At 45.8% G+C, this 25,567-nt stretch overlaps 1 protein-coding gene across 19 annotated transcripts in view; it reads left to right on the top strand.

The window, feature by feature from the left end:
• The first annotated feature begins 1,399 nt into the window (after positions 1–1,399).
• The window catches only part of CCDC28A (coiled-coil domain containing 28A), a 66,096-nt gene continuing 41,928 nt past the window's right edge, over positions 1,400–25,567 (top strand). For 9 of the 19 annotated variants that reach the window (XR_013623535.1, XR_013623533.1, XM_068116602.2 and 6 more), the window contains exons 1-3: positions 1,414–1,477; positions 2,757–2,950; positions 16,836–17,116. Coding sequence is in view for 15 of the 19 variants with exons in the window: in XM_068116602.2 (XP_067972703.1) it covers positions 2,802–2,950; positions 16,836–17,116 (430 nt within the window). In the remaining 4 variants the exon portion in view is untranslated. Of the gene's footprint in view, positions 1,492–2,756; positions 2,951–16,835; positions 17,117–25,567 lie in introns of all 19 variants that reach the window. The other 10 variants (XR_010984466.2, XM_068116601.2, XM_068116608.2 and 7 more) reach the window with 5 other exon arrangements.

Below are 25,567 nucleotides of genomic sequence, written 5' to 3'. Positions count from 1 at the left end.
CACAACGTACAGAACGGTTTAATAGTGACAACAACGTACAGTCGTACATAACGGTTTAATATGGACAACAACGTACAGAACGGTTTAATATGGACAACAACGTACAGAACGGTTTAATATGGACAACATCGTGCAGAATGGTTTAATATGGACAACAACGTACAGAATGGTTTAATATGGACAACAACGTACAGAACGGTTTAATATGGACAAGAACGTACAGAACGGTTTAATATTTACAACAACGTACATAACGGTTTAATATTGACAACAACGTACATAACGGTTTAATATGGACAACAACGTGCAGAACGGTTTAATATGGACAACAACGTACAGAACGGTTTAATATGGACAACAACGTACAGAACGGTTTAATATGGACAACATCGTGCAGAATGGTTTAATATGGACAACAACGTACAGAACGGTTTAATATGGACAACAACGTACAGAACGGTTTAATATGGACAACAACGTACATAACGGTTTAATATGGACAACAACGTACAGAACGGTTTAATATGGACAACATCGTGCAGAATGGTTTAATATGGACAACAACGTACAGAACGGTTTAATATGGACAACATCGTGCAGAATGGTTTAATATGGACAACAACGTACAGAACGGTTTAATATGGACAACAACGTACAGAACGGTTTAATATGGACAACAACGTACAGAACGGTTTAATATGGACAACATCGTGCAGAATGGTTTAATATGGACACAACGTACAGAACGGTTTAATATGGACAACAACGTACAGAACGGTTTAATATGGACAACAACGTACAGAACGGTTTAATATGGACAACAACGTACAGAACGGTTTAATATGGACAACAACGTACATAACAGTTTAATATGGACAACAACGTACAGAACAGTTTAATATGGACAACAACGTACAGAACGGTTTAATATGGACAACAACGTACAGAACGGTTTAATATGGACAACAACGTACAGAACGGTTTAATATGGACAACAACGTACATAACGGTTTAATATGGCCAATAACGTACAAAATATTTTAATGCGGACAACAACGTACAGAACGGTTTAATATGGACAACAACGTACAAAATATTTTAATGCGGACAACACTACGTACAGAACGGTTTAATACGGTGTTTATGTTTATTTACCTGTGGTGCGTGATCTTCGCGATACTGTTTAACGTCATGACGTCACTGTTTACCTTTGTTATGTGGCGGTGCAGATGGCGTTGGTGTTTATGTTGATTTACCTGTGGAGTGTGATCTTCGCTAACCCGTGCATTGCATTTTCTGATACGAGCGAATTATTTATAGTTTGAGTGGATAACATGAGTGTAATGACTTAATAGCAATGTTTGGGCTATATTTACTAAAGATAAAGATTTAAATAAATAGCGGAAGTGCGTCATGAGAGTGGACCACGATTGCAATCGGAAGTTCATCAGGATTAGAGGTTCCGTGTTACGATTCGGTTAAAGAGTTCAAGTAATGATGAGAAATTCGTAAAAGAATTTTAAATCTCTCTGTCTGTGTCTGTGCTGTGCGATCTCTGTCTCTTTCTGTGCTGTCAGATTTGTTTCTCTCTCTGTGCACCCTCCGTCGGGCACGGTCCTGCTCTGCTCCCTCCGTCGGCACGGCCCTGCTCTGCTCCCTCCCTCCGTCGGCACGGCCCTGCTCTGCTCCCTCCGTCGGGCACGGCCCTTCTCTGCTCCCTCCGTCGGGCACGGCCCTGCTCTGCTCCCTCCGTCGGGCACGGCCCTGCTCTGCTCCCTCCGTCGGGCACGGCCCTGCTCTGCTCCCTCCGTCGGGCACGGCCCTGCTCTGCTCCCTCCGTCGGGCACGGCCCTGCTCTGCTCCCTCCGTCGGGCACGGCCCTGCTCTGCTCCCTCCGTCGGGCACGGCCCTGCTCTGCTCCCTCCGTCGGGCACGGCCCTGCTCTGCTCCCTCCGTCGGGCACGGCCCTGCTCAGCCCCCTCCGTCGGCACGGCCCTGCTCAGCCCCCTCCGTCGGCACGGCCCTGCTCAGCTCCCTCCGTCGGCACGGTCCTGCTCTGCTCCCTCCGTCGGGCACGGCCCTGCTCTGCTCCCTCCGTCGGGCACGGCCCTGCTCTGCTCCCTCCGTCGGGCACGGCCCTGCTCTGCTCCCTCCGTCGGGCACGGCCCTGCTCTGCTCCCTCCGTCGGGCACGGCCCTGCTCTGCTCCCTCCGTCGGGCACGGCCCTGCTCTGCTCCCTCCGTCGGGCACGGCCCTGCTCTGCTCCCTCCGTCGGGCACGGCCCTGCTCTGCTCCCTCCGTCGGCACGGCCCTGCTCTGCTCCCTCCGTCGGGCACGGCCCTGCTCTGCTCCATTAGTCATTATTAGTATGGAGATGCTTGGATATATTTCGGACAATGTATCTGTCATCAAACTGTTGACTGCTTGGATCGTGGGAAGGGATGTCGGGGGTGTTAAGTCATGAGTTTGTTCCAGAGAAATAGTGTGCAGTGGTGCTTTGTCCAGCTGAATCTTGCCTCTGCAAACTTGATGAGTAACTAAGTTTCATCCAGGTACCATATTGTACAATTCCTTCAATAGAGGCAGGTAATGAGTCCGTCTGGTTAAATGGTTTTACGAAGCTCCAGAACAAATTGTCATTCTCCCAAATAAACGTGATGCTCCCTGCATATGTTGATAAATATTTTGCTTATTTATCGGATACTTGATGGAAATATGAAATGTCCTTACCTTTGCAATTATTCCTTCTGGTATAGCCAGAGGAATTTTATTTTCAGGTATTGCTGAATCGATGAATTAACATGGAAGAAAGTAAAAATAAACAGCAAGCAGGTGGACATCGTGCATCCCAGTCTGGGAAACCTGTCGTTTCCCCACCTAACCTTGGTGGGGGCCTGCCACAGCCACCGCCATTGCCCACGTCTCCCAAACACAAAGTCAAGAGTCATCCGTGAGTTGAGAAACGAAAGCAGCCCATGACAGGATGAATTGATAAGGATCCATTTACATATTACATAAGCAGAAATGTAAAAAGAACCCTGTCCTCTGTCTCCTCCACCACGTTACCCATACATTTCCCTGTTTATTCCTCCACACTCGAATTGAATTCCTTCCCACAATTTTTTCCCAGATGTTTGCTTTCATGAACAATACGTTTCATTAACGGTGTTTCTATACGTGGTAATGCTTCTTTATTTATTTATTTTTATATACAAGGTCTCGGTTTTTGGAAAAGTTTGGTCATAGACTGAACAAGGACACAACATAACAAAGGGAACTGTCGGAGAAAGGGGAAACGTCAACAGCAGGGCAGTGGGACAAAGTCAGCGGAGATGGACAACCTGGGGATGCAGCTTACGATGAGTCGTAGGGGAGAAAGCAAGCGATAAACAATATGGATGCACGTAAGCCAAGTTGTGAGGTGTGGGGTGACAGTTTAACAGGTGCAGGAAAGATTGTGGTATTGGATGGGGGTGACTTGAGATGGTGCTGAACAGCTGACTTGAAGACCTGGAGGGAAGAATGAGATTCAAGAGTGTTGAGGGTGGTTCCACAGGCAGGAAAAAAGAGAAATAAATGAGTGGAGGTGAGCTGTGGATCTGGATTTGTGTAGTTTCACTCTGAGAGGTTGCGGGTGGTTGGAAGTTGGATTTTACTAGGTTGCTGGTGCACCGTGTGTGTTCTGCAGATACCTGGGGAGGACAGAGCACGGAGAGGACAGAAGGTGCAAGACCTGTAATGAGGCGGAAGAAGACAGAAACCAGCGACCTGTCGGCGACGGCAAAGTGATAGGCCATAGACTCAGCTTCATCATGAGAGATTCCAATAATCTGGAAAGCCTTGATTTGCACAGCACCAGGCTGAGTAAGGTGTGAGGCAGGTGGTCAGCCCAGAGGGGAGAGCAGCACTCCAAGCTGAGTAAGGTGTGAGGCAGGAGAGCCAGCCCAGAAGCGAGAGCAGCTTTCCAAGCTGAGTAAGGTGTGCGGCAGGGGAGCGAGAGCAGCACTCCAAGCTGAGTAAGGTGTGAGGCAGGTGGTCAGCCCAGTGGGAAGAGCAGCACTCCAAGCTGAGTAAGGTGTGAGGCAGGGGAGCCAGCCCAGAGGGGAGAGCAGGACTCCAAGCTTCCTCACCACATACAAGGCTTTCATCCACAGCTCAATGGAATACTGTTCTCCCCTCTGGGCTGGTGCACCTGCCTCACACCTAGCTCGGCTTCACGCTGGTGAAACCAAAGCTTTCAGAATCATTGGCATCTCCTGCGATGAAGCTAGCTCCGAGGGTCTTGCACTTACTCACCGCAGACAGGTTGGTGGTCTTTCTGTCTTCTACCGACTCCTCTCCGGCCTTGCTCCCCCAGCTCTCCCTGTGCTCTGTCCCCAAATATTCCAAAAAGGTCACACAAGATCTGCCAGCAACCCTCTTATGGTTAAACTACCAAAATCTTGGCTCTCTGCTCACCTTCAATCTTTCATTCCCCCTTTCTCCCACCTATGGAACAAACTCCCTCACTCTCTTCAATCCCACTCCTCCCTCCAGATCTTTAAAACAGCTGTTCACCACCATCTCTTATCTTCCCCAATCCAAAACCTTGATCTTTTCTATCCCTGTTAATACACCCCAAATACTTAATTCCTGAAATTCCTCGTTGTGTTCACTTGCTTTATACCGTGTACCCCTCCCCCTCCCCCTCCCCCCCGCACCCCCCCCAGTCCTCTCCCTTCCACAGATCTCCCAATGTCCCTGTTCTCGACTGTTGTTGTTCTGCTTGTTGTGCTTCCCTCTCTCTCTCCCTTTTGTACTCCTTGTCTTGTACTTTTGTACTCCTGTCCTCTGTCTGTGCTCCCTTTATTATATTTTATGTTTCGTTCACAAACAGGCAAAGAAACAAACAAACAAACAAACAGACAAGACAGACAGGGATGAAAACATAACCTCCATCCACCTTTGGTGGTGGAGGTAATAAATGAAAGAAACAGTCACTCTGTCTCTGTGTGTGTGTCTCTCTCTGTCTCTGTGTGTGTCTCTCTCTGTCTCTGTGTGTGTCTCTGTCTGTGTCTGTCTGTCTATGTTTCTGTCTGTCTATGTTTCTGTCTGTGTTTCTCTGTCTGTCTGTTTCTCTGTCTGTCTGTTTCTCTGTCTGTCTGTTTCTCTGTCTGTCTGTTTCTCTGTCTGTCTGTTTCTCTGTCTGTCTGTTTCTCTGTCTGTCTGTTTCTCTGTCTGTCTGTTTCTCTGTCTGTCTGTTTCTCTGTCTGTCTGTTTCTCTGTCTGTCTGTTTCTCTGTCTGTCTGTTTCTCTGTCTGTCTGTTTCTCTGTCTGTCTGTTTCTCTGTCTGTTTCTCTGTCTGTCTGTTTCTCTGTCTGTCTGTTTCTCTGTCTGTCTGTTTCTCTGTCTGTCTGTTTCTCTGTCTGTCTGTTTCTCTGTCTGTCTGTTTCTCTGTCTGTCTGTTTCTCTGTCTGTCTGTTTCTCTGTCTGTCTGTTTCTCTGTCTGTCTGTTTCTCTGTCTGTCTGTTTCTCTGTCTGTCTGTTTCTCTGTCTGTCTGTTTCTCTGTCTGTCTGTTTCTCTGTCTGTCTGTTTCTCTGTCTGTCTGTTTCTCTGTCTGTCTGTTTCTCTGTCTGTCAGTTTCTCTGTCAGTTTCTCTGTCAGTTTCTCTGTCAGTTTCTCTGTCAGTTTCTCTGTCAGTTTCTCTGTCAGTTTCTCTGTCAGTTTCTCTGTCAGTTTCTCTGTCAGTTTCTCTGTCAGTTTCTCTGTCAGTTTCTCTGTCAGTTTCTCTGTCAGTTTCTCTGTCAGTTTCTCTGTCAGTTTCTCTGTCAGTTTCTCTGTCAGTTTCTCTGTCAGTTTCTCTGTCAGTTTCTCTGTCAGTTTCTCTGTCAGTTTCTCTGTCAGTTTCTCTGTCAGTTTCTCTGTCAGTTTCTCTGTCAGTTTCTCTGTCAGTTTCTCTGTCAGTTTCTCTGTCAGTTTCTCTGTCAGTTTCTCTGTCAGTTTCTCTGTCAGTTTCTCTGTCAGTTTCTCTGTCAGTTTCTCTGTCAGTTTCTCTGTCAGTTTCTCTGTCAGTTTCTCTGTCAGTTTCTCTGTCAGTTTCTCTGTCAGTTTCTCTGTCAGTTTCTCTGTCAGTTTCTCTGTCAGTTTCTCTGTCAGTTTCTCTGTCAGTTTCTCTGTCAGTTTCTCTGTCAGTTTCTCTGTCAGTTTCTCTGTCAGTTTCTCTGTCAGTTTCTCTGTCAGTTTCTCTGTCAGTTTCTCTGTCAGTTTCTCTGTCAGTTTCTCTGTCAGTTTCTCTGTCAGTTTCTCTGTCAGTTTCTCTGTCAGTTTCTCTGTCAGTTTCTCTGTCAGTTTCTCTGTCAGTTTCTCTGTCAGTTTCTCTGTCAGTTTCTCTGTCAGTTTCTCTGTCAGTTTCTCTGTCAGTTTCTCTGTCAGTTTCTCTGTCAGTTTCTCTGTCAGTTTCTCTGTCAGTTTCTCTGTCAGTTTCTCTGTCAGTTTCTCTGTCAGTTTCTCTGTCAGTTTCTCTGTCAGTTTCTCTGTCAGTTTCTCTGTCAGTTTCTCTGTCAGTTTCTCTGTCAGTTTCTCTGTCAGTTTCTCTGTCAGTTTCTCTGTCAGTTTCTCTGTCAGTTTCTCTGTCAGTTTCTCTGTCAGTTTCTCTGTCAGTTTCTCTGTCAGTTTCTCTGTCAGTTTCTCTGTCAGTTTCTCTGTCAGTTTCTCTGTCAGTTTCTCTGTCAGTTTCTCTGTCAGTTTCTCTGTCAGTTTCTCTGTCAGTTTCTCTGTCAGTTTCTCTGTCAGTTTCTCTGTCAGTTTCTCTGTCAGTTTCTCTGTCAGTTTCTCTGTCAGTTTCTCTGTCAGTTTCTCTGTCAGTTTCTCTGTCAGTTTCTCTGTCAGTTTCTCTGTCAGTTTCTCTGTCAGTTTCTCTGTCAGTTTCTCTGTCAGTTTCTCTGTCAGTTTCTCTGTCAGTTTCTCTGTCAGTTTCTCTGTCAGTTTCTCTGTCAGTTTCTCTGTCAGTTTCTCTGTCAGTTTCTCTGTCAGTTTCTCTGTCAGTTTCTCTGTCAGTTTCTCTGTCAGTTTCTCTGTCAGTTTCTCTGTCAGTTTCTCTGTCAGTTTCTCTGTCAGTTTCTCTGTCAGTTTCTCTGTCAGTTTCTCTGTCAGTTTCTCTGTCAGTTTCTCTGTCAGTTTCTCTGTCAGTTTCTCTGTCAGTTTCTCTGTCAGTTTCTCTGTCAGTTTCTCTGTCAGTTTCTCTGTCAGTTTCTCTGTCAGTTTCTCTGTCAGTTTCTCTGTCAGTTTCTCTGTCAGTTTCTCTGTCAGTTTCTCTGTCAGTTTCTCTGTCAGTTTCTCTGTCAGTTTCTCTGTCAGTTTCTCTGTCAGTTTCTCTGTCAGTTTCTCTGTCAGTTTCTCTGTCAGTTTCTCTGTCAGTTTCTCTGTCAGTTTCTCTGTCAGTTTCTCTGTCAGTTTCTCTGTCAGTTTCTCTGTCAGTTTCTCTGTCAGTTTCTCTGTCAGTTTCTCTGTCAGTTTCTCTGTCAGTTTCTCTGTCAGTTTCTCTGTCAGTTTCTCTGTCAGTTTCTCTGTCAGTTTCTCTGTCAGTTTCTCTGTCAGTTTCTCTGTCAGTTTCTCTGTCAGTTTCTCTGTCAGTTTCTCTGTCAGTTTCTCTGTCAGTTTCTCTGTCAGTTTCTCTGTCAGTTTCTCTGTCAGTTTCTCTGTCAGTTTCTCTGTCAGTTTCTCTGTCAGTTTCTCTGTCAGTTTCTCTGTCAGTTTCTCTGTCAGTTTCTCTGTCAGTTTCTCTGTCAGTTTCTCTGTCAGTTTCTCTGTCAGTTTCTCTGTCAGTTTCTCTGTCAGTTTCTCTGTCAGTTTCTCTGTCAGTTTCTCTGTCAGTTTCTCTGTCAGTTTCTCTGTCAGTTTCTCTGTCAGTTTCTCTGTCAGTTTCTCTGTCAGTTTCTCTGTCAGTTTCTCTGTCAGTTTCTCTGTCAGTTTCTCTGTCAGTTTCTCTGTCAGTTTCTCTGTCAGTTTCTCTGTCAGTTTCTCTGTCAGTTTCTCTGTCAGTTTCTCTGTCAGTTTCTCTGTCAGTTTCTCTGTCAGTTTCTCTGTCAGTTTCTCTGTCAGTTTCTCTGTCAGTTTCTCTGTCAGTTTCTCTGTCAGTTTCTCTGTCAGTTTCTCTGTCAGTTTCTCTGTCAGTTTCTCTGTCAGTTTCTCTGTCAGTTTCTCTGTCAGTTTCTCTGTCAGTTTCTCTGTCAGTTTCTCTGTCAGTTTCTCTGTCAGTTTCTCTGTCAGTTTCTCTGTCAGTTTCTCTGTCAGTTTCTCTGTCAGTTTCTCTGTCAGTTTCTCTGTCAGTTTCTCTGTCAGTTTCTCTGTCAGTTTCTCTGTCAGTTTCTCTGTCAGTTTCTCTGTCAGTTTCTCTGTCAGTTTCTCTGTCAGTTTCTCTGTCAGTTTCTCTGTCAGTTTCTCTGTCAGTTTCTCTGTCAGTTTCTCTGTCAGTTTCTCTGTCAGTTTCTCTGTCAGTTTCTCTGTCAGTTTCTCTGTCAGTTTCTCTGTCAGTTTCTCTGTCAGTTTCTCTGTCAGTTTCTCTGTCAGTTTCTCTGTCAGTTTCTCTGTCAGTTTCTCTGTCAGTTTCTCTGTCAGTTTCTCTGTCAGTTTCTCTGTCAGTTTCTCTGTCAGTTTCTCTGTCAGTTTCTCTGTCAGTTTCTCTGTCAGTTTCTCTGTCAGTTTCTCTGTCAGTTTCTCTGTCAGTTTCTCTGTCAGTTTCTCTGTCAGTTTCTCTGTCAGTTTCTCTGTCAGTTTCTCTGTCAGTTTCTCTGTCAGTTTCTCTGTCAGTTTCTCTGTCAGTTTCTCTGTCAGTTTCTCTGTCAGTTTCTCTGTCAGTTTCTCTGTCAGTTTCTCTGTCAGTTTCTCTGTCAGTTTCTCTGTCAGTTTCTCTGTCAGTTTCTCTGTCAGTTTCTCTGTCAGTTTCTCTGTCAGTTTCTCTGTCAGTTTCTCTGTCAGTTTCTCTGTCAGTTTCTCTGTCAGTTTCTCTGTCAGTTTCTCTGTCAGTTTCTCTGTCAGTTTCTCTGTCAGTTTCTCTGTCAGTTTCTCTGTCAGTTTCTCTGTCAGTTTCTCTGTCAGTTTCTCTGTCAGTTTCTCTGTCAGTTTCTCTGTCAGTTTCTCTGTCAGTTTCTCTGTCAGTTTCTCTGTCAGTTTCTCTGTCAGTTTCTCTGTCAGTTTCTCTGTCAGTTTCTCTGTCAGTTTCTCTGTCAGTTTCTCTGTCAGTTTCTCTGTCAGTTTCTCTGTCAGTTTCTCTGTCAGTTTCTCTGTCAGTTTCTCTGTCAGTTTCTCTGTCAGTTTCTCTGTCAGTTTCTCTGTCAGTTTCTCTGTCAGTTTCTCTGTCAGTTTCTCTGTCAGTTTCTCTGTCAGTTTCTCTGTCAGTTTCTCTGTCAGTTTCTCTGTCAGTTTCTCTGTCAGTTTCTCTGTCAGTTTCTCTGTCAGTTTCTCTGTCAGTTTCTCTGTCAGTTTCTCTGTCAGTTTCTCTGTCAGTTTCTCTGTCAGTTTCTCTGTCAGTTTCTCTGTCAGTTTCTCTGTCAGTTTCTCTGTCAGTTTCTCTGTCAGTTTCTCTGTCAGTTTCTCTGTCAGTTTCTCTGTCAGTTTCTCTGTCAGTTTCTCTGTCAGTTTCTCTGTCAGTTTCTCTGTCAGTTTCTCTGTCAGTTTCTCTGTCAGTTTCTCTGTCAGTTTCTCTGTCAGTTTCTCTGTCAGTTTCTCTGTCAGTTTCTCTGTCAGTTTCTCTGTCAGTTTCTCTGTCAGTTTCTCTGTCAGTTTCTCTGTCAGTTTCTCTGTCAGTTTCTCTGTCAGTTTCTCTGTCAGTTTCTCTGTCAGTTTCTCTGTCAGTTTCTCTGTCAGTTTCTCTGTCAGTTTCTCTGTCAGTTTCTCTGTCAGTTTCTCTGTCAGTTTCTCTGTCAGTTTCTCTGTCAGTTTCTCTGTCAGTTTCTCTGTCAGTTTCTCTGTCAGTTTCTCTGTCAGTTTCTCTGTCAGTTTCTCTGTCAGTTTCTCTGTCAGTTTCTCTGTCAGTTTCTCTGTCAGTTTCTCTGTCAGTTTCTCTGTCAGTTTCTCTGTCAGTTTCTCTGTCAGTTTCTCTGTCAGTTTCTCTGTCAGTTTCTCTGTCAGTTTCTCTGTCAGTTTCTCTGTCAGTTTCTCTGTCAGTTTCTCTGTCAGTTTCTCTGTCAGTTTCTCTGTCAGTTTCTCTGTCAGTTTCTCTGTCAGTTTCTCTGTCAGTTTCTCTGTCAGTTTCTCTGTCAGTTTCTCTGTCAGTTTCTCTGTCAGTTTCTCTGTCAGTTTCTCTGTCAGTTTCTCTGTCAGTTTCTCTGTCAGTTTCTCTGTCAGTTTCTCTGTCAGTTTCTCTGTCAGTTTCTCTCTCTGTTTCTCTGTCAGTTTCTCTCTCTGTTTCTCTCTCTGTTTCTCTCTCTGTTTCTCTGTCAGTTTCTCTCTCTGTTTCTCTCTCAGTTTCTCTCTCTGTTTCTCTCTCTGTTTCTCTCTCTGTTTCTCTCTCTGTTTCTCTGTCAGTTTCTCTGTCAGTTTCTCTCTCAGTTTCTCTGTCAGTTTCTCTGTCAGTTTCTCTCTCTGTTTCTCTCTCTGTTTCTCTCTCTGTTTCTCTCTCTGTTTCTCTCTCTGTTTCTCACCCACAAAATACACCTCATAAACACGTCCTGGCGATGGTCTGCAATATCTGATTGCTCTTGTTTACAAATTGCATCCGATAGTCTGTTGAGCATTTCCCATACTCAGCTGGTCCTACAGTTGTCGCTCTGTGCACCTGGTTGAGTTACATCAGGCCGCTTCCTCTCTCGTCTCGGCAGGTACATTCTCGGGATGCACTGGTTTTTGTAAAACATTTGTGGATTGTAAGGAGTTTTCTTGTTTTGATGTCTAACTTGTTGATTTCTGATTGGGCCCAGTTTATTAATTCTGCAGCTATATTGGAACACTGGTACTGCGAGCTGGTTTATGGCTTTGATTTTGTTTCTTGGGGTGAGGTATGTTTTCAGAATCAGCTTTGTTCTTTGTAGGTATTCTTTGGTGATTGTTTTGCACATTTGTTTGTGACATATTTAGTTGCCTTCTTCTCCTCGAGGTATTTGTATGATGCTTCATTTTCTAACTGCTGTGTTGTTGTTTCAAGGTGAATTTTTATGTTGTCTGTTTTTGTTGGTTTTCCTTGTACAAATGTGCACTTGGCACACTTGTCTAGTCCGAATTCTATTTGAATATCTTCAGAAAACCGTTGTACTAGTTTTAGTTGTTCTGTCAATTTGTCATCATTTGGCGAGAAGAGCTTTAAATCATCCATGTATAGTAGATGTGTCGCCTTTCCTATTTCTTTGCATGTTCTTCTATTGGTTCTCGGGTGTATCCGTGTCCTCGTTCATTGATGAGGTTACTTAGTGGGTCCAGAACCAGATAAAACAAAAGGGGGAGAAAGACTATGTTCCTGGAAGAATCCATGCTGTATCTTCACATGTGGTATTTCGATATTCCCTTCTGAGTGCTGTAATATCCATGTGGTATTCCAGAGCTCCATTGCTTTCTTAATAAGTTTGATTATTTGGGGATTGATTTTGTATATTTGTATGTATTTTATCATCCACGAATGTGGGACACTGTCAAAAGCTTTCTTATCGTCTGTCCAGGTGGTGGACAATTTAGTTCTTCACATTTTGTAATTTTCAAGTTTGTCCTTGTTCAGTAGTAGGTGGTCAATTGTTCCATAACAACCTCTTACATCACTTTTGTTCTACCTCTAAACCTCCTTGCTGTGTTAGATGATGGTCCATCATTTATGTGATGATTCCTGTCAGCAGTTTGTATGTGGTTGGTCGACATGTTATTGGCCGGTATGTGTGGGGAAGTTGGGTTTCCTCCGATTTTGGGATGAGAAAGATGTTCCCTTCTACGAGCCACTCATCCACTGCCTTTTCCTCTTGGATCAGTTCTTTAAATATCCTGGCGTAGTGAAAGTGAAGAGCAATCGAGTTGTTTTAGCCAGAAATTTGGAATTCCCTTTGGGCCTGGGCTTTGGATGTTTAGCATTTTTTGAAGTTGTTTTCAAATTTTAGATTCATCAATCAATGGTGGCATTTCTTTGAGATGTTGCTTCCTTCTTCTTTTCCAAGTTTGGGATCCATTCTGCTTCCTTGTTATGTTCTTTTCGATATTCAAAAATTCCTTTCCAGGATTTTTCCAGTTTCTTTTTCAGGGGGAGTTGACACATTCTGTTTTGGTTTCCCCAATTCACGGTAAAATCTGTTTGGGTTTCTTTGAAACATGTGGTTTTGTTTTCTCCTGTTTCCTTCTTCATCGTGTTTTTAAAAAAATCTTCCTTACTATCATTTCTATTTTGAGTTTGTTTTCAGCACCCAAGCACTCAAGGTCTTTGTCTTCGATTTTGTGCTTGTTTTTTATTCTTTGGATTCTCTTTCTTTTTTTTTAGTTTTGGGCATCTGTTTCCTTTCCTAAACTGTTGTATTTGTCCTACTTCCTTCCGCAGTTGCTCTCTTTGTGTCTCTAAACTCTGTCTCCAAGGTGAAATTTGGTTTCTATTTGTGGGGCCTGGTTTTTTCTTCTTCTGGTGTTGTTTGCCCGTTACTTTTTCTTGAATGAATAGTGCTGCTGTGAAACAGACGACATTGATTTCCTTCAAGGTGGATGATTTTGAACCTATTTTCTAATTGAATGGTTTGTTCATCTCACTAAGATTTTTGTCTGTTTATTGTTTTCTATGCGATAAAGTTTTGGTCTTTTTCTGAGTTTTATCAATTGCATCTCTTGTATTTTATTAGCTAACTCTTCTTCCAGTCTATGCTGCTCTTCATCATCTTCACCATCCTCCTCTCCCTCATTCTGCTGCTCTCCCTTGTCTTTCTGTCCATCACCATCTGCCTTTTCCATTCTTTTCCCCTTCATTTGTGCCTGAGTCACCTGGTCGTTGTTTCTGAACCGGTCTTTTTTTTTTTTTTTTTTGTATACAAGATCGAGGCTCGTGAAAGAGCGAACATTAATCACACAAAAAGACAAACCGACACATAAAACATATAACATCGGGAGCGGTAGACAAGATGGGGAGAGAGGGGGAAGGACACAAACACAACATTTAAGAGCAGGGACCGAGAGACATGGAGACATGGAGACATGGAGACATGGAGACATGGAGACATCGAGAGATCTGAGAGAGGGCGAGGGCTTTGGGGAGGGGGGGCATGGGAAGGGGGTGGTGGGAGAGGTATAAAACATATGGACACTGCCAGGACTTCCAGGAAAGAAGTTGGAATTTCAAACAAGGTGGATCTGGGGTGAATTAGTGGGGGTAGAAAAGATCAAGGTTTTGGATGGGGGAAGATAAGAGATGGTGGTGAACAGCTGTTTTAAAGACCTGGAGGGAGGAGTGGGATTGAAGGGAGTGAGGGAGTTTGTTCCAGAGGCGGGAGAAAAGAGGAATGAAAGAGTGAAGGTGAGCAGAGAGCCGAGATTTCGGCAGTTTAACCATCAGAGGGTTGCTGGCAGATCTTGTGCGACCTGTAGGAATATTTGGGGGACAGAGCACAGAGAGAGCTGGGGGTGCAAGGCCGGAGAGGAGTCGGTAGAAGACAGAAAGACCACCTACCTGCCTGCGGTGAGTGAGTGAAAGGCCCTCAGAGATAGCTTCATCGCGGAGATTCCAATAATTCTGAAAGCTTTGGTTTCAACAGCGTGAAGCCGAGCTAGGTGTGAGGCAGGAGCACCGGCCCATAGGGGAGAACAGTATTCCATTGAGCTGCGGATGAAAGCCTTGTATGTGGTGAGGAGCTCAGGTGTGCCGAGGAAGGACTTCGCACGACGGAGGATTCCCAGTCGGCGACTGGCTTTGGAGGCCAGCTTGGAAATGTGGTTTTCCCAAGAAAGATCATGGCAGATAGTGAGACCCAAAAGCTTGAGCGACAGAACTTCTTGGAGAGGATTGTTGAGAAAGTAGATGGGAGGGTTGTCCAGTCGATCTTTTCGGAGAGACATAGTAAGAGTGTGAGATTTGTCAGGATTGAAAGACATGTTCCACTTGTTTGACCAGTCTGTGATTTTGTCCAAGTCTTCAGAGAGTGAGGAGGCTGCAGACTGCCGATCTGAGGGAAGAGGAATGGAGCGGCAGAGAGTGGAGTCATCAGCAAAGAGATAGAGAGGATTTTCAAGAGAGTCAGAGATTGACCCTACTTGCCCCTATTTCAGGGGGATACCGTCATTCTTTCCTTTTGCTACACTCTTTCTTTGTCGCCTTTGGTCCGGCTCTATTTCGGGGTTTGGTCCCCCGTCTCCTTGCACAGCCAAAACTTCCTCTTGTGACATCTCGGCCAAATCCCTGCCATCTCTGTCTTCACCTTCAAGCGAACACTTAGCTCCCCTCACTCAAATCTCTTTTGCCACTTGTTGCCTTGCCCTAGATGTAATCTCTTCTATTCTATCTCTATCTCGATATATTTTAATTGTTGAAAAGACATTCTCAAATTTATTAATGGGGGCTGTCTCCGCCAACACTCTCATTTGAAGGCTCACCTGCACAGCAGTGTTCTCTTGAACACCGTTATAGATTGTCATTCCAAATCCTCCCCCATAGTTAAACAACAACAACAACAACAACAACAACAACAACATCAGCATCATAGGTTATACAGGGGGCTGCAAAAGTAGGTATACAGTAATGAAAAACAAACCGTGCGCACAAAACGTATTTTATTGATTATACAAGCATATCAATAATAACATATCAATAATAAACATATTAATCCCTCAAATGTTCAAACTCTTTGCCCCCGGCATTCACACACTCCACTAGTCGAGTGTGGACACCCATGCACACTCTGGCACAAAGGTCTTTATCAGCATCTGCCCTCAATCTCCCCCTCAATCTTCCCTGCCTCTCCTCCTCAATCTGCCCTGCCTCTCCCCCTCAATCTTTCCTACCTCTCCTCCTCTCTCTGACCCACCTCTCTTCCTCGATCTGCCCTGCCTCTCCTCCTCAATCTTCCCTGCCTCTCCTCCTCAATCTGCCCTGCCTCTCCCCCTCAATCTTTCCCACCTCTCCTCCTCTCTCTGACCCGCCTCTCCTCCTCAATCTGCCCTGCCTCTCCTCCTCTCTCTGACCCGCCTCTCCTCCTTAATCTGCCCTGCCTCTCCTCCTCAATCTGCCCTGCCTCTCCTCCTCAATCTGCCCTGCCTCTCCTCCTCAATCTGCCCTGCCTCTCCCCCTCAATCTGCCCTGCCTCTCCCCCTCAATCTGCCCTGCCTCTCCCCCTCAATCTGCCCTGCCTCTCCCCCTCAATCTGCCCTGCCTCTCCCCCTCAATCTGCCCTGCCTCTCCCCCTCAATCTGCCCTGCCTCTCCCCCTCAATCTGCCCTGCCTCTCCCCCTCAATCTGCCCTGCCTCTCCCCCTCAATCTGCCCTGCCTCTCCCCCTCAATCTGCCCTGCCTCTCCTCCTCTCTCTCTGACCCGCCTCTCCTCAATCTGCCCTGCCTCTCCTCCTCAATCTGCCCTGCCTCTCCTCCTCAATCTGCCCTGCCTCTCCTCCTCAATCTGCCCTGCCTCTCCTCCTCAATCTGCCCTGCCTCTCCTCCTCAATCTGCCCTGCCTCTCCTCCTCAATCTGCCCTGCCTCTTCCCCTCAATCTGCCCTGCCTCTCCCCCTCAATCTGCCCTGCCTCTCCCCCTCAATCTGCCCTGCCTCTCCCCCTCAATCTGCCCTGCCTCTCCCCCTCAATCTGCCCTGCCTCTCCCCCTCAATCTGCCCTGCCTCTCCCCCTCAATCTGCCCTGCCTCTCCCCCTCAATCTGCCCTGCCTCTCCCCCTCAATCTGCCCTGCCTCTCCTCCTCAATCTGCCCTGCCTCTCCCCCTCAATCTTTCCCACCTCTCCTCCTCTCTGCCCTGCCTCTCCCCTCAATCTTTCCCGCCTCTCCTCCTCTCTCTGACCCGCCTCTCCTCTCTCTGACCCGCCTCTCCTCCTCAATCTGCCCTGCCTCTCCCCCTCAATCTGCCCTGCCTCTCCCCCTCAATCTGCCCCGCCTCTCCCCCTCAATCTGCCCCGCCTCTCCCCCTCAATCTGCCCCGCCTCTCCCCCTCAATCTGCCCTGCCTCTCCCCCTCGATCTTTCCCACCTCTCCTCCTCTCTCTGACCCGCCTCTCCCCTCAGTATTTCCCACCTCAGTATATTGAACAGTCTTCCAGTACTGTTTCAAAATCCATTTGCGCTCCTCGTCCGTTGAATTACCAGCCATCGTTAAATTTCCACTTCACCTGCAAAGAATAGATGTATTATAGAAAAAATTAGGAAAATAAAAATATTAAAAATGGTAATAATGATTTTAATGAATTAAATGAATTCTAGTATTAAATGAATCCTAGCACCACTATTATAATACTGCTAATACTGGTATAATCCTTACTGTATACCTACTTTTGCAGCCCCTGTATGTATCCGGGTCTTGCGATTACCCGTAGTGAATTGCGATATTCAAGATGGATGCTGCGCGGGCCCATGTGGATGGATGATGATTACGGAAGGACTAATAATCGTCATGGTCTTGGTTAATAATTATTGTAGGATTGTTATGCTTACCGTACGTATGTAGTATTATTATTAGTATTATGCTTGCTGTATTAAGCGACAGACTTAGCTATGCTTCTGTGTTGTTCCAGGCTGCACTGTTCTCGCTGAAGAAAGCCGACGTTGTGTGCCCTAACGAATCGATCCGAATCCATTCACTCTTCGGCTTATCACAAACACTTGTTCCTATTGATTATTAACCATACTATTAATCACTTACTTAACATAATAGAAGGGATAAAACTTTTTTTCTTTTCTTGTTCATTGGTAGAAAAGCAAAAACACAATCTGGGACTGGAGCCGGAACCGGATCAAGAGCCGGTACCGCAGCTGTAAATGGATTACGGACTGGTATGAGGAATCTGACCGGAACTTCTAACGGGATCGGAACCGGTGCTGAGACTGGGACCAGGACGGAACTCGGAGAGAGTGCAGGAACCGGGGGAACTCTCCATCATACGTTCCTGACCGATATTGGTGAAGTCCGAGAGATGGAGCAGGGTCTTCTCGGCCTTCTCGGTGATTTCCATTCTGGCAAGCTGCAGGCATTTGGTGAGGCCACAATGTTACTGATGCTAGCCCTTGGTAACATTTTTGAAAGCCTTTCTCTGTTTTGTTATCCAAGCTTTTGTGTGTTCGTGGACACATGTATATGTGATTGCATAATTTTGAATGCAAGTACTTGCATTTATTTTTGTCTGCTCTTTGTTCGAACCTTTTATTTATTACTGCGTTTATTTTTCTGTGTACAAGTTGATACTTTCCCCCTGGAAGTCCGGGCCTCGACTTGTGCTCAGAATTGACTTATCTTTGGCTTAAAGCATTGAATTGCATTAATGAATTTTTTTTGCAAAGTGTGATATTTTCTGAAATTAATTACGTAATTGTTAATTTAAACACACAAGTTTCCACTTGACGTTGTTGATGTGTTCATTCGCAAGGCCAACCGCAAGACTAACCCCTGCTCTAGCAGGGAAAATGGCCTTAAAATGCATGTTGTTGTTGTGTTGTTGATGTGTTCCCAGAATGTTGATGCGTTCCCAGAATGTTGTTGATGTTTCCCCTCTGGGCTGGTGCTCCTGCCTCACACCTAGCTCGGCTTCACGCTGTTGAAACCAAAGCGTTCAGAATCATTGGAATCTCCCGCGATGACGCTATCTCCGATGACCTTTCACTTACACACCGCAGGCAGGTTGGTGGTCTTTCTGTCTTCTACCGACTCCTCTCCGGCCTTGCTCCCCCAGCTCTCTCTGGGCTCTGTCCCCCAAATATTCCTACAGGTCGCACAAGATCTGCCTGCAACCCTCTTATGGTTAAACTGCCAAAATCAAGACTCTCTGCTCACCTTCACTCCTTCATTCCTCTTTTCTCCCACCTCTGGAGCAAACTCCCTCTCTCTCTTCAATCCCACTCCTCCCTCCAGGTCTTTAAAACGGCTGTTCACCACCATCTCTTATCTTCCCCAATCCAAAACCTTGATCTTTTCTACCCCTGCTAATTTCACCCCAAATCCACTTTTTTGAGGTGACTTTTGACTTCTTTCCTGGAAGTCCTTGGTGTCCTTGCGTTTTATACCTATCCTGCCTCCCCCCAGGCCCTCTCCCTCCCACACATCTCCCATTGTCCCTGCTCTCAAATGTTGTTTGTGTGCTTCCTCCCCTTCTCTCCCCATCTTGTCGACCGCCCCCCTTTTTATATACTTTGTTTGCTTGTTTGTTTGATTTGTTTGCTTGATAAATGTTAGCTCTTTCACGAGCCTCGACTCTGTACACAAAAAAAAGAAAAAAAAAGACATTAAGCACAACGGAGATAAACAGATGAGATATTCCCTACGACATTGTGTTATAATGGGGGGGATGTGTTCCCAGGGCACATTTTGGGTCACCCTAATAAAACTTGAACCTCATTTTTTTTTCTTTTTTCTTTTTGGATACAAGATCGAGGCTCGTGAAAGAGCGAACATTTATCACACAAAAAGTCAAAACGACACAAAATAAGGGGAGCAGTTGACAAGATTGGGAGAGAGAGGGAAGGACACAAACACAACATTTGAGAGCAGGGACATCGAGAGAACTGTGGGAGGGAGAGGGCTTGGGGGGAGGTGGGAGAGGTATAAAACATAGGGACACTGCAAAGACTTCCAGGAAAGAAGTTGGAATTTCGAAAAAGTGTATCTGGGGTGAATTAGCGGGGGTAGAAAAGATCAAGGTTTTGGATGGGGGAAGATAAGAGATGGTGGTGAACAACTGTTTTAAAGACCTGGAGGGAGGAGTGGGATTGAAGGGAGTGGGGGAGTTTGTTCCAGAGGCGGGAGAAAAGAGGAATGAAAGAGTGAAGGTGAGCAGAGAGCCTAGATTTTGGCAGTTTAACCATAAGAGGGTTGCTGGCAGATCTTGTGTGACCTGTAGGAATATTTGGGGGACAGAGCACAGAGAGAGCTGGGGGAGCAAGGCCAGAGAAGAGTCGGTAGAAGACAGAAAGACCACCAACCTGCCTGCGGTGAGTGAGTGAAAGGCCCTCGGAGTTAGCTTCATCGCAGGAGATTCCAATGATTCTGAAAGCTTTGGCTTCAACAGTGTGAAGCTGAGCTAGGTGTGAGGCAGGTGCACCAGCCCAGAGGGGGGAACAGTATTCCATTGAGCTGCGGGTGAAAGCCTTGTATGTGGTGAGGAGCTCAGGTGTGCCAAGGAAGGACTTCGCACGAGGAGGATGCCCAGTCGGGGACTGGCTTTGGAGGCCAGCTTGGAAATGTGGTTTTCCCAAGAAAGATCATGGCAGATAGTGAGACCCAGAAGCTTGAGCGACAGAACTTCTTGGAGAGGATTGTTGAGAAAGTAGATGGGAGGTTTTCCAGTCGGTCTTTTCGGAGAGACATCGTAAGAGTGTGAGATTTGTCAGGATTGAAAGACATGTTCCCCATGTTTGATCGGTCTGTGATTTTGTCCAGATCTGCAGAGAGTGAGGAGGCTTCAGACTGCCGATCTGAGTGATGAGGAATGGAGCGGCAGAGAGTGGAGTCATCAGCAAATAGATAGAGGATTTTCCAGAGAGTCGGAGAGATCATTGATGAAGACGAGAAAAAGCACAGGGCCCAGAACACTACCTTGGGGAACTCCAGCCAGAACAGGAAGGGGCGATGAGAGAAATCCATTCAGGGCCACACATTGACTACGACTAGAGAGGAAGTCCGCAAGCCAAGCTTGGAGATTTCCATGGATACCATAGGAGGAGAGTTTGGTGAGCAGAGCTGGGTGCCAGACCGTTTCGAAGGCACGTGATATGTCGAGGGAGACAGCTCTGATTTCCTGTTTGACATTGAGGACCTCCATCCATTGTTGAGACAGCAGAAGCAACATGTCCAGAGTCGAATGACCTGGTCTGAATCCAAATTGATGATCGGAGATCAAGCCATTGGAGAAGAGGAAGGATTTGATATCCGAAGCAATGATTGATTCCATGACTTTGCTAATAAATTGGGAGCAGGCTGATTGGTGTGCAGTTGCAAGGATCTGTGTTTGCACCTTTTTTGTGTAAAGCGGTAATGTTTGCTGATTTCCAAGATGCTGGCAGATGACCTTGAGCAAAAGAGAGGGTGAAAAGAACAGAGAGAGGGTGAGATGGAGCGGAAGAGCAGGATTTTAGGACCCGTGGGCTGATGCTGTCTGGTCCAGTTGTAGTATCAGAGTTGAGATTTGATAAAAACTTCTCCACCTTGTCAGGAGAGGACACAGAGTCCAGGAGCAGTTGGGTTCGACTGGGTAAGGTGGGAACAGAGAGAGATGGGTTTGGGACACAAGATTTTGAGGCAAACACAGAGTTTAGGCATTCGGCCTTGTCACATGTGGTGTCAACTGTGTGGCCATTTGAGGTGAGGGAGGGGATGGAGGGGGAACAAACACCAGAAACGGATTTGACCAGATGCCACCAGTATTTGGAGGAAGGAGACAGGTTTGAGAGTTGATTCTTGAGTGTGGAGAGATGGTGCTTCCTGGCACTCTTGAGGGGGACACACACTTGTTCTGAACTTGGTTGAAGGAACTGAGATTACCTTCAGTTGGATTTTCCTTCCAAGAGGAAAAGGCAAGTTGTTTCAGGGCAACTGCCTCACCACAAGATTATTAAGTGTACCATGGACGGGAGGAAGGGTAAGACGACTGAAGACGAGATGGGATAAACCTGTGCATGAGAGAGCAGTTTGCTTTGGAAGAAATCCCAGGAAGAATTGATGTCAGAGGCAGTGGAGATGGGAGACCAGTCCAGATGATTGATGGCTGCTTGCAGACCGTGCCAGTCGGCCTGAGTGAAATGCCAGACTCGTCGACACTGAGGAGGCTCTCTGAGAATGGCCAGAGAGATGTCCACTTTAACAAGCACATAATCAGAAGAACCGATTGGAGCAGAATAAGAGCAGCAGACATTTGCAGGGAAGTTTGTCATAACCAAGTCCAGAAGAGAAGATGCTCCGTTGACTGAGATCCGGGTCGGGAAATTGACAGATTGTGTGAGTCCCAGTGAGTCCCAGTGAGTCGCAGAAGTCCTTTGCTGAGGTGTCTTGGCTGGTGAGAGATGAACCCACACCCAGCCAACTGGCATGATCACAGTTGAAGTCGCCACATATGAGGAAGAGAGAGTTGAAATGAGTTGATAGAAGTTGGTCCATGTTGTCAGACAGCAAAATGGAAATGGAGTCATCACTGTTTGGAGGACGGTACAGAACACTTATAAACAAAAGGTGGGAGCGGAGAGGAAGCCGTAGCCAGAGGTACTCCTGGGGGTGGGGTGGAGAGAGGGCAGTGCAAGGAGAGTGAGGAAGAGTTTTTGATAAAGATAGCAACCCCACCACCAGGACGAGGCTCAGGTCTATCATACCGGAGGAGGGAGTAACCAGGAAGAGATATTAAGGAATCGGAGACATCTTGAAGGAGGAAAGTTTCTGTTAAGCAGATCAAGTCTGGATTGTCAGAAGCAACCTGAATGGAGAGATCAATCAGGTTTGAGCGAAGGCCCCGGATGTTTGAGGTCCATATCGTTAATGAGGAGGGAGGGGGAGCATCGGGTGCAGGAGAGGGGATGGGAGGGGTGGGGTAGGGGCAGATGAAGGATGGGCAGGGGAGGTAGGAAGAGCAGTTAATAGCATGTTAGATATTACAGAAGAGTTTCAAGAAAGGGAAGGATGAGGACGAAAGGTTTGATGGTGATGGGATGAGGCACAGTGAGGGGTTCTTTGAGGGTTGGCAGAGGAAAGTAGAAGGTTGGGGGAGGTGGAGGTATGAGATAGAAGGGAGATGAAGTCGGGAGGAGGCAGCTTTGAGAAGGGGATGGGAGGGGGGAGAATTGGAGAGGGATGGTAGGGGGGGAGATTTGAAGGGGAGGGGTTGGGGGGGGGAGTTTTGAAGTGGAGGGGTTGGGGGGGGAGTTTTGAAGGGGAGGGGTTAGGGGGGAGTTTAGGAGGTGAGGGGCAAGGGGGGAGATTTGGAGGGGAGGGGCAAGGGGGGAGTTTAGAAAGTGGATGATTAATGAAAGACGAACATTTATAACAATTTGGGTTTATTGTGATTTTCAAGTTGGCGATCCTTTTAAGAACGATGGAGGAGGGGTGGATTGAATGTGAATTTAGAGCATGTAGTGATTTAGAATTATAAGAGATTGAATATTTTTTTGAAATGGAATGAGTTGGAGAGGAAATTGAAAAGAGCCTTTTAAATAGGAAGAAAAACAGCGTTTTGTAACATACCACTGAATAAAACTCAGACCTGGTCACTCTACTCTGGACATGCTGCTTCTGCTTTCTCAACAATGGATGGAGGTCCTCAATGCCAAACAGGAAATTAGAGCTGTCTCCCTTGACATATCACGTGCCTTCGATACGGTCTGGCACCCTGCTCTGCTCACCAAACTCTCCTCCTTTGGTATCCATGGAAATCTCCACGCATGGCTGGCGGACTTCCTCTCTAGTCGTAGTCAACGTGTGGCCCTGAATGGGTTTCTCTCATCTCCTCTTCCTGTTCAGGCTGGAGTTCCCCAAGGTAGTGTTCTGGGCCCTGTGCTTTTTCTGGTCTTCATCAATGATCTCTCTGACTCTCTTGAAAATCCTCTCTATCTCCTTGCTGATGACTCTACTCTCTGTCGCTCCATTCCTCATCCCTCAGATCGGCAGTCTGCAGCCTCCTCACTCTCTGCAGACCTGGACAAAATCACAGACTGGGCAAACAAGTGGAACATGTCTTTCAATCCTGACAAATCTCGCACTCTTACGATGTCTCTCCGAAAAGACCGACTGGACAACCCTCCCATCCACTTTCTGAATAATCCTCTCCAAGAAGTTCTGTCACTCAAGCTTTTGGGTCTCGCTATCTGCCATGATCTTTCCTGGGAAAACCACGTTTCAAATCTGGCCTCCAAAGCCAGTCGCCGACTGGGCATCCTCCGTCGTTCGAAGTCCTTCCTTGGCACACCTGAGCTCCTCACCACATACAAGGCTTTCATCCGCAGCTCAATGGAATACTGCTCTCCCCTCTGGGCTGGTGCTCCTGCCTCTCACCTAGCTCGTCTTCACGCTGTTGAAACCAAAGCATTCAGAATCATTGGAATCTCCCGCGATGAAGCTAACTCCAAGGGCCTTTCATTCACTCACCGCAGGCAGGTGGGTGGTCTTTCCGTCTTCTACCGACTCCTCTCTGGCCTTGCCCCCCTCAGCTCTCTCTGGGCTCTGTCACCCAAATATTCCTACAGGTCGCACAAGATCTACCTGCAACCCTCTTATGGTTAAACTGCCAAAATCAAGACTCTCTGCTCACCTTCACTCCTTCATTCCTCTTTTCTCCCACCTCTGGAACAAACTCCCTCACTCTCTTCAATCCCTCTCCACCCTCCAGGTCTTTAAAACAGCTGTTCACCACCATCTCTTATCTTCCCCCATCCAAAACCTTGATCTTTTCTACCCCTGCTAATTTCACCCCAAATCCACTTTTTTGAAATACCAACTTCTGTCCTGGAAGTCCTTGGTGTACTTGTGTTTTATACTTCTCCCCCCCCCCCCCCCTCCCACGCCTCCTCCCCCCAAGCCCTCTCCCTCCCACACATCTTCCTGCTCTCAAATGTTATGTTTGTGTGCTTCCCCTTCTCTCCCCATCTTGTCTTCCGCTCCCTCGTTTTATATATTTTGTTTGTCTGGTTGATTTGTTTGTGAAATAAATGTTAGCTCTTTCACGAGCCTCGATTCAGTATACAAAAAAAAAAGAAAAACTGCAGGGAAAACTTTAAACATATTTAAACAGAACTGTGAAGAACAATCTAATATTCACAAAAAAAAACAACGGGGAGAGGGCTTCGAGGGAGAACCATGAGTCACGTGAACAGTGAAATGGGGGTGAAACACGTGGTCGAAGAACGAACGAACGAAAAGAACAAAGAAGGAAATGTTTTTGTTTTTTTTGTTAAGATTTTAAACAAGGACGTATGGGGTGAAAAGACTGGGAAAAAACTGAGAGAACGAGAGTAGCAGGACCACATTCGACTGCTGAGAGAAAACAAAGCCTCCAGGTAGGAAGCTTGAAGAACAACAACAAGGCCGCAACATATTGCGGCACGATATACTCGACCACTCAATACAGGTATGAAAGATTAACACCGAAACACTTAAAACTACATATTAGAGCAAATATTAAACAAATCAATCTTCTGTTATAACGAGACAGAGACAGACAGACAGACAGATACATACAAAGAGACTTTTGTATCTTTTTATTATAAAAATAGAAAAGAAAACCCCCAAATAGGGGTCACATTCTCATTTCAAGGAGAAAAACAGAAAACAAAAGGTTAATACAGTGAATTATGTGCAAATACTTTCACAAAACAAACGTTCCTCGAGGATTTTACAAATAACTTCTTTCACGCACCATTTGGCTTTAAACTGTGGCAGCCTTCCTGTTACTGAGAAGAAAGCAAAGTCCAACTTTACATGGCTCGTCAAGATTTTTAAACAAGAACAAGGCATTTTCCTCATTAGCTCCGAGACATCGACTTTCCTTTTTCTTGATATATATACTGCCATTTTTGCCTGAGCAAGCAGGAAATTAGCTAACACATCATTCGAATTTTTATGTTAAATGTCCAAGCCATAAATGAAAACACAAGTGTTGAACACCAAACCAATCCTAACAAAACAATTTTGAAGAAAAATAAATAAAGGAGTCAACCGTTGACATTCAACATAGATATGGAAGAGATTTTCAGACCTTTTACAAAAAGGACATTCATCTGCCAGGAGATTTGAAAAGTGGTGCAGCAAGTGGTTAGAAGGAAGGATCCAGTGTGCAAGTCTCCATTGGAGGTCGTCATGTCATGGCGGTACAGGAGGATGATAGAAACCTTTCCAATTAGGAAAATATGGAGGGAACAAGGAAAGCGGTCTCTCCATCGAACCCTCCGCTGTGTCATTTGCCCTTGTAAAAGAAATCTTACCCAACCCGAATAGAGGTCTTTTTGTTTCGGAAACCCATTGAAGCCTATGCTAAAGGGGTACAGGGAGGAGAGTTAGCAAGAGAAAACTTGCAAATGAGTACAGGAAAGGTAGAAGGAGAAGCACCGTGTTCATTATCTGCTTGGCCTCACTCCCAATTAGGTGCAAGCTGTGCTTAGGTACGAAGCACACTACGTAACATTCGTGCCACAACTCTGGAGGATCGCACGCCAACCAGGCTTGCCAGTGCATCAGCTCCAATCCAACTGCCATTTGGGCTTAAAAGATCAGCGACCGATTTTACGTTCTTCGCGACAAAGTGTTGAACGAGACACCTATCAGCAGGCATATCGTAAAAATGGGAATTGTAAAACAAAGGCTCTCCCAGGAACATTTGCTTTGTGTACGAATGCGTAGCTCTTGTTGTCGTTAGGGCTCGCCATGCATTTAGTACACTCTGATAGAAACTAGAGAGGGGAGACATATCAAGATGGGATAGATCCATCAAGAATAGAGCGTGGTCATAGCCTAGTCTCCCC

This window comes from Myxine glutinosa, chromosome 5 (assembly GCF_964187855.1).
Source record: "Myxine glutinosa chromosome 5, kmMyxGlut1.1, whole genome shotgun sequence".
NCBI lineage: Eukaryota > Metazoa > Chordata > Myxini > Myxiniformes > Myxinidae > Myxine > Myxine glutinosa.
This window is presented reverse-complemented; position numbering and strand designations above follow the sequence as displayed.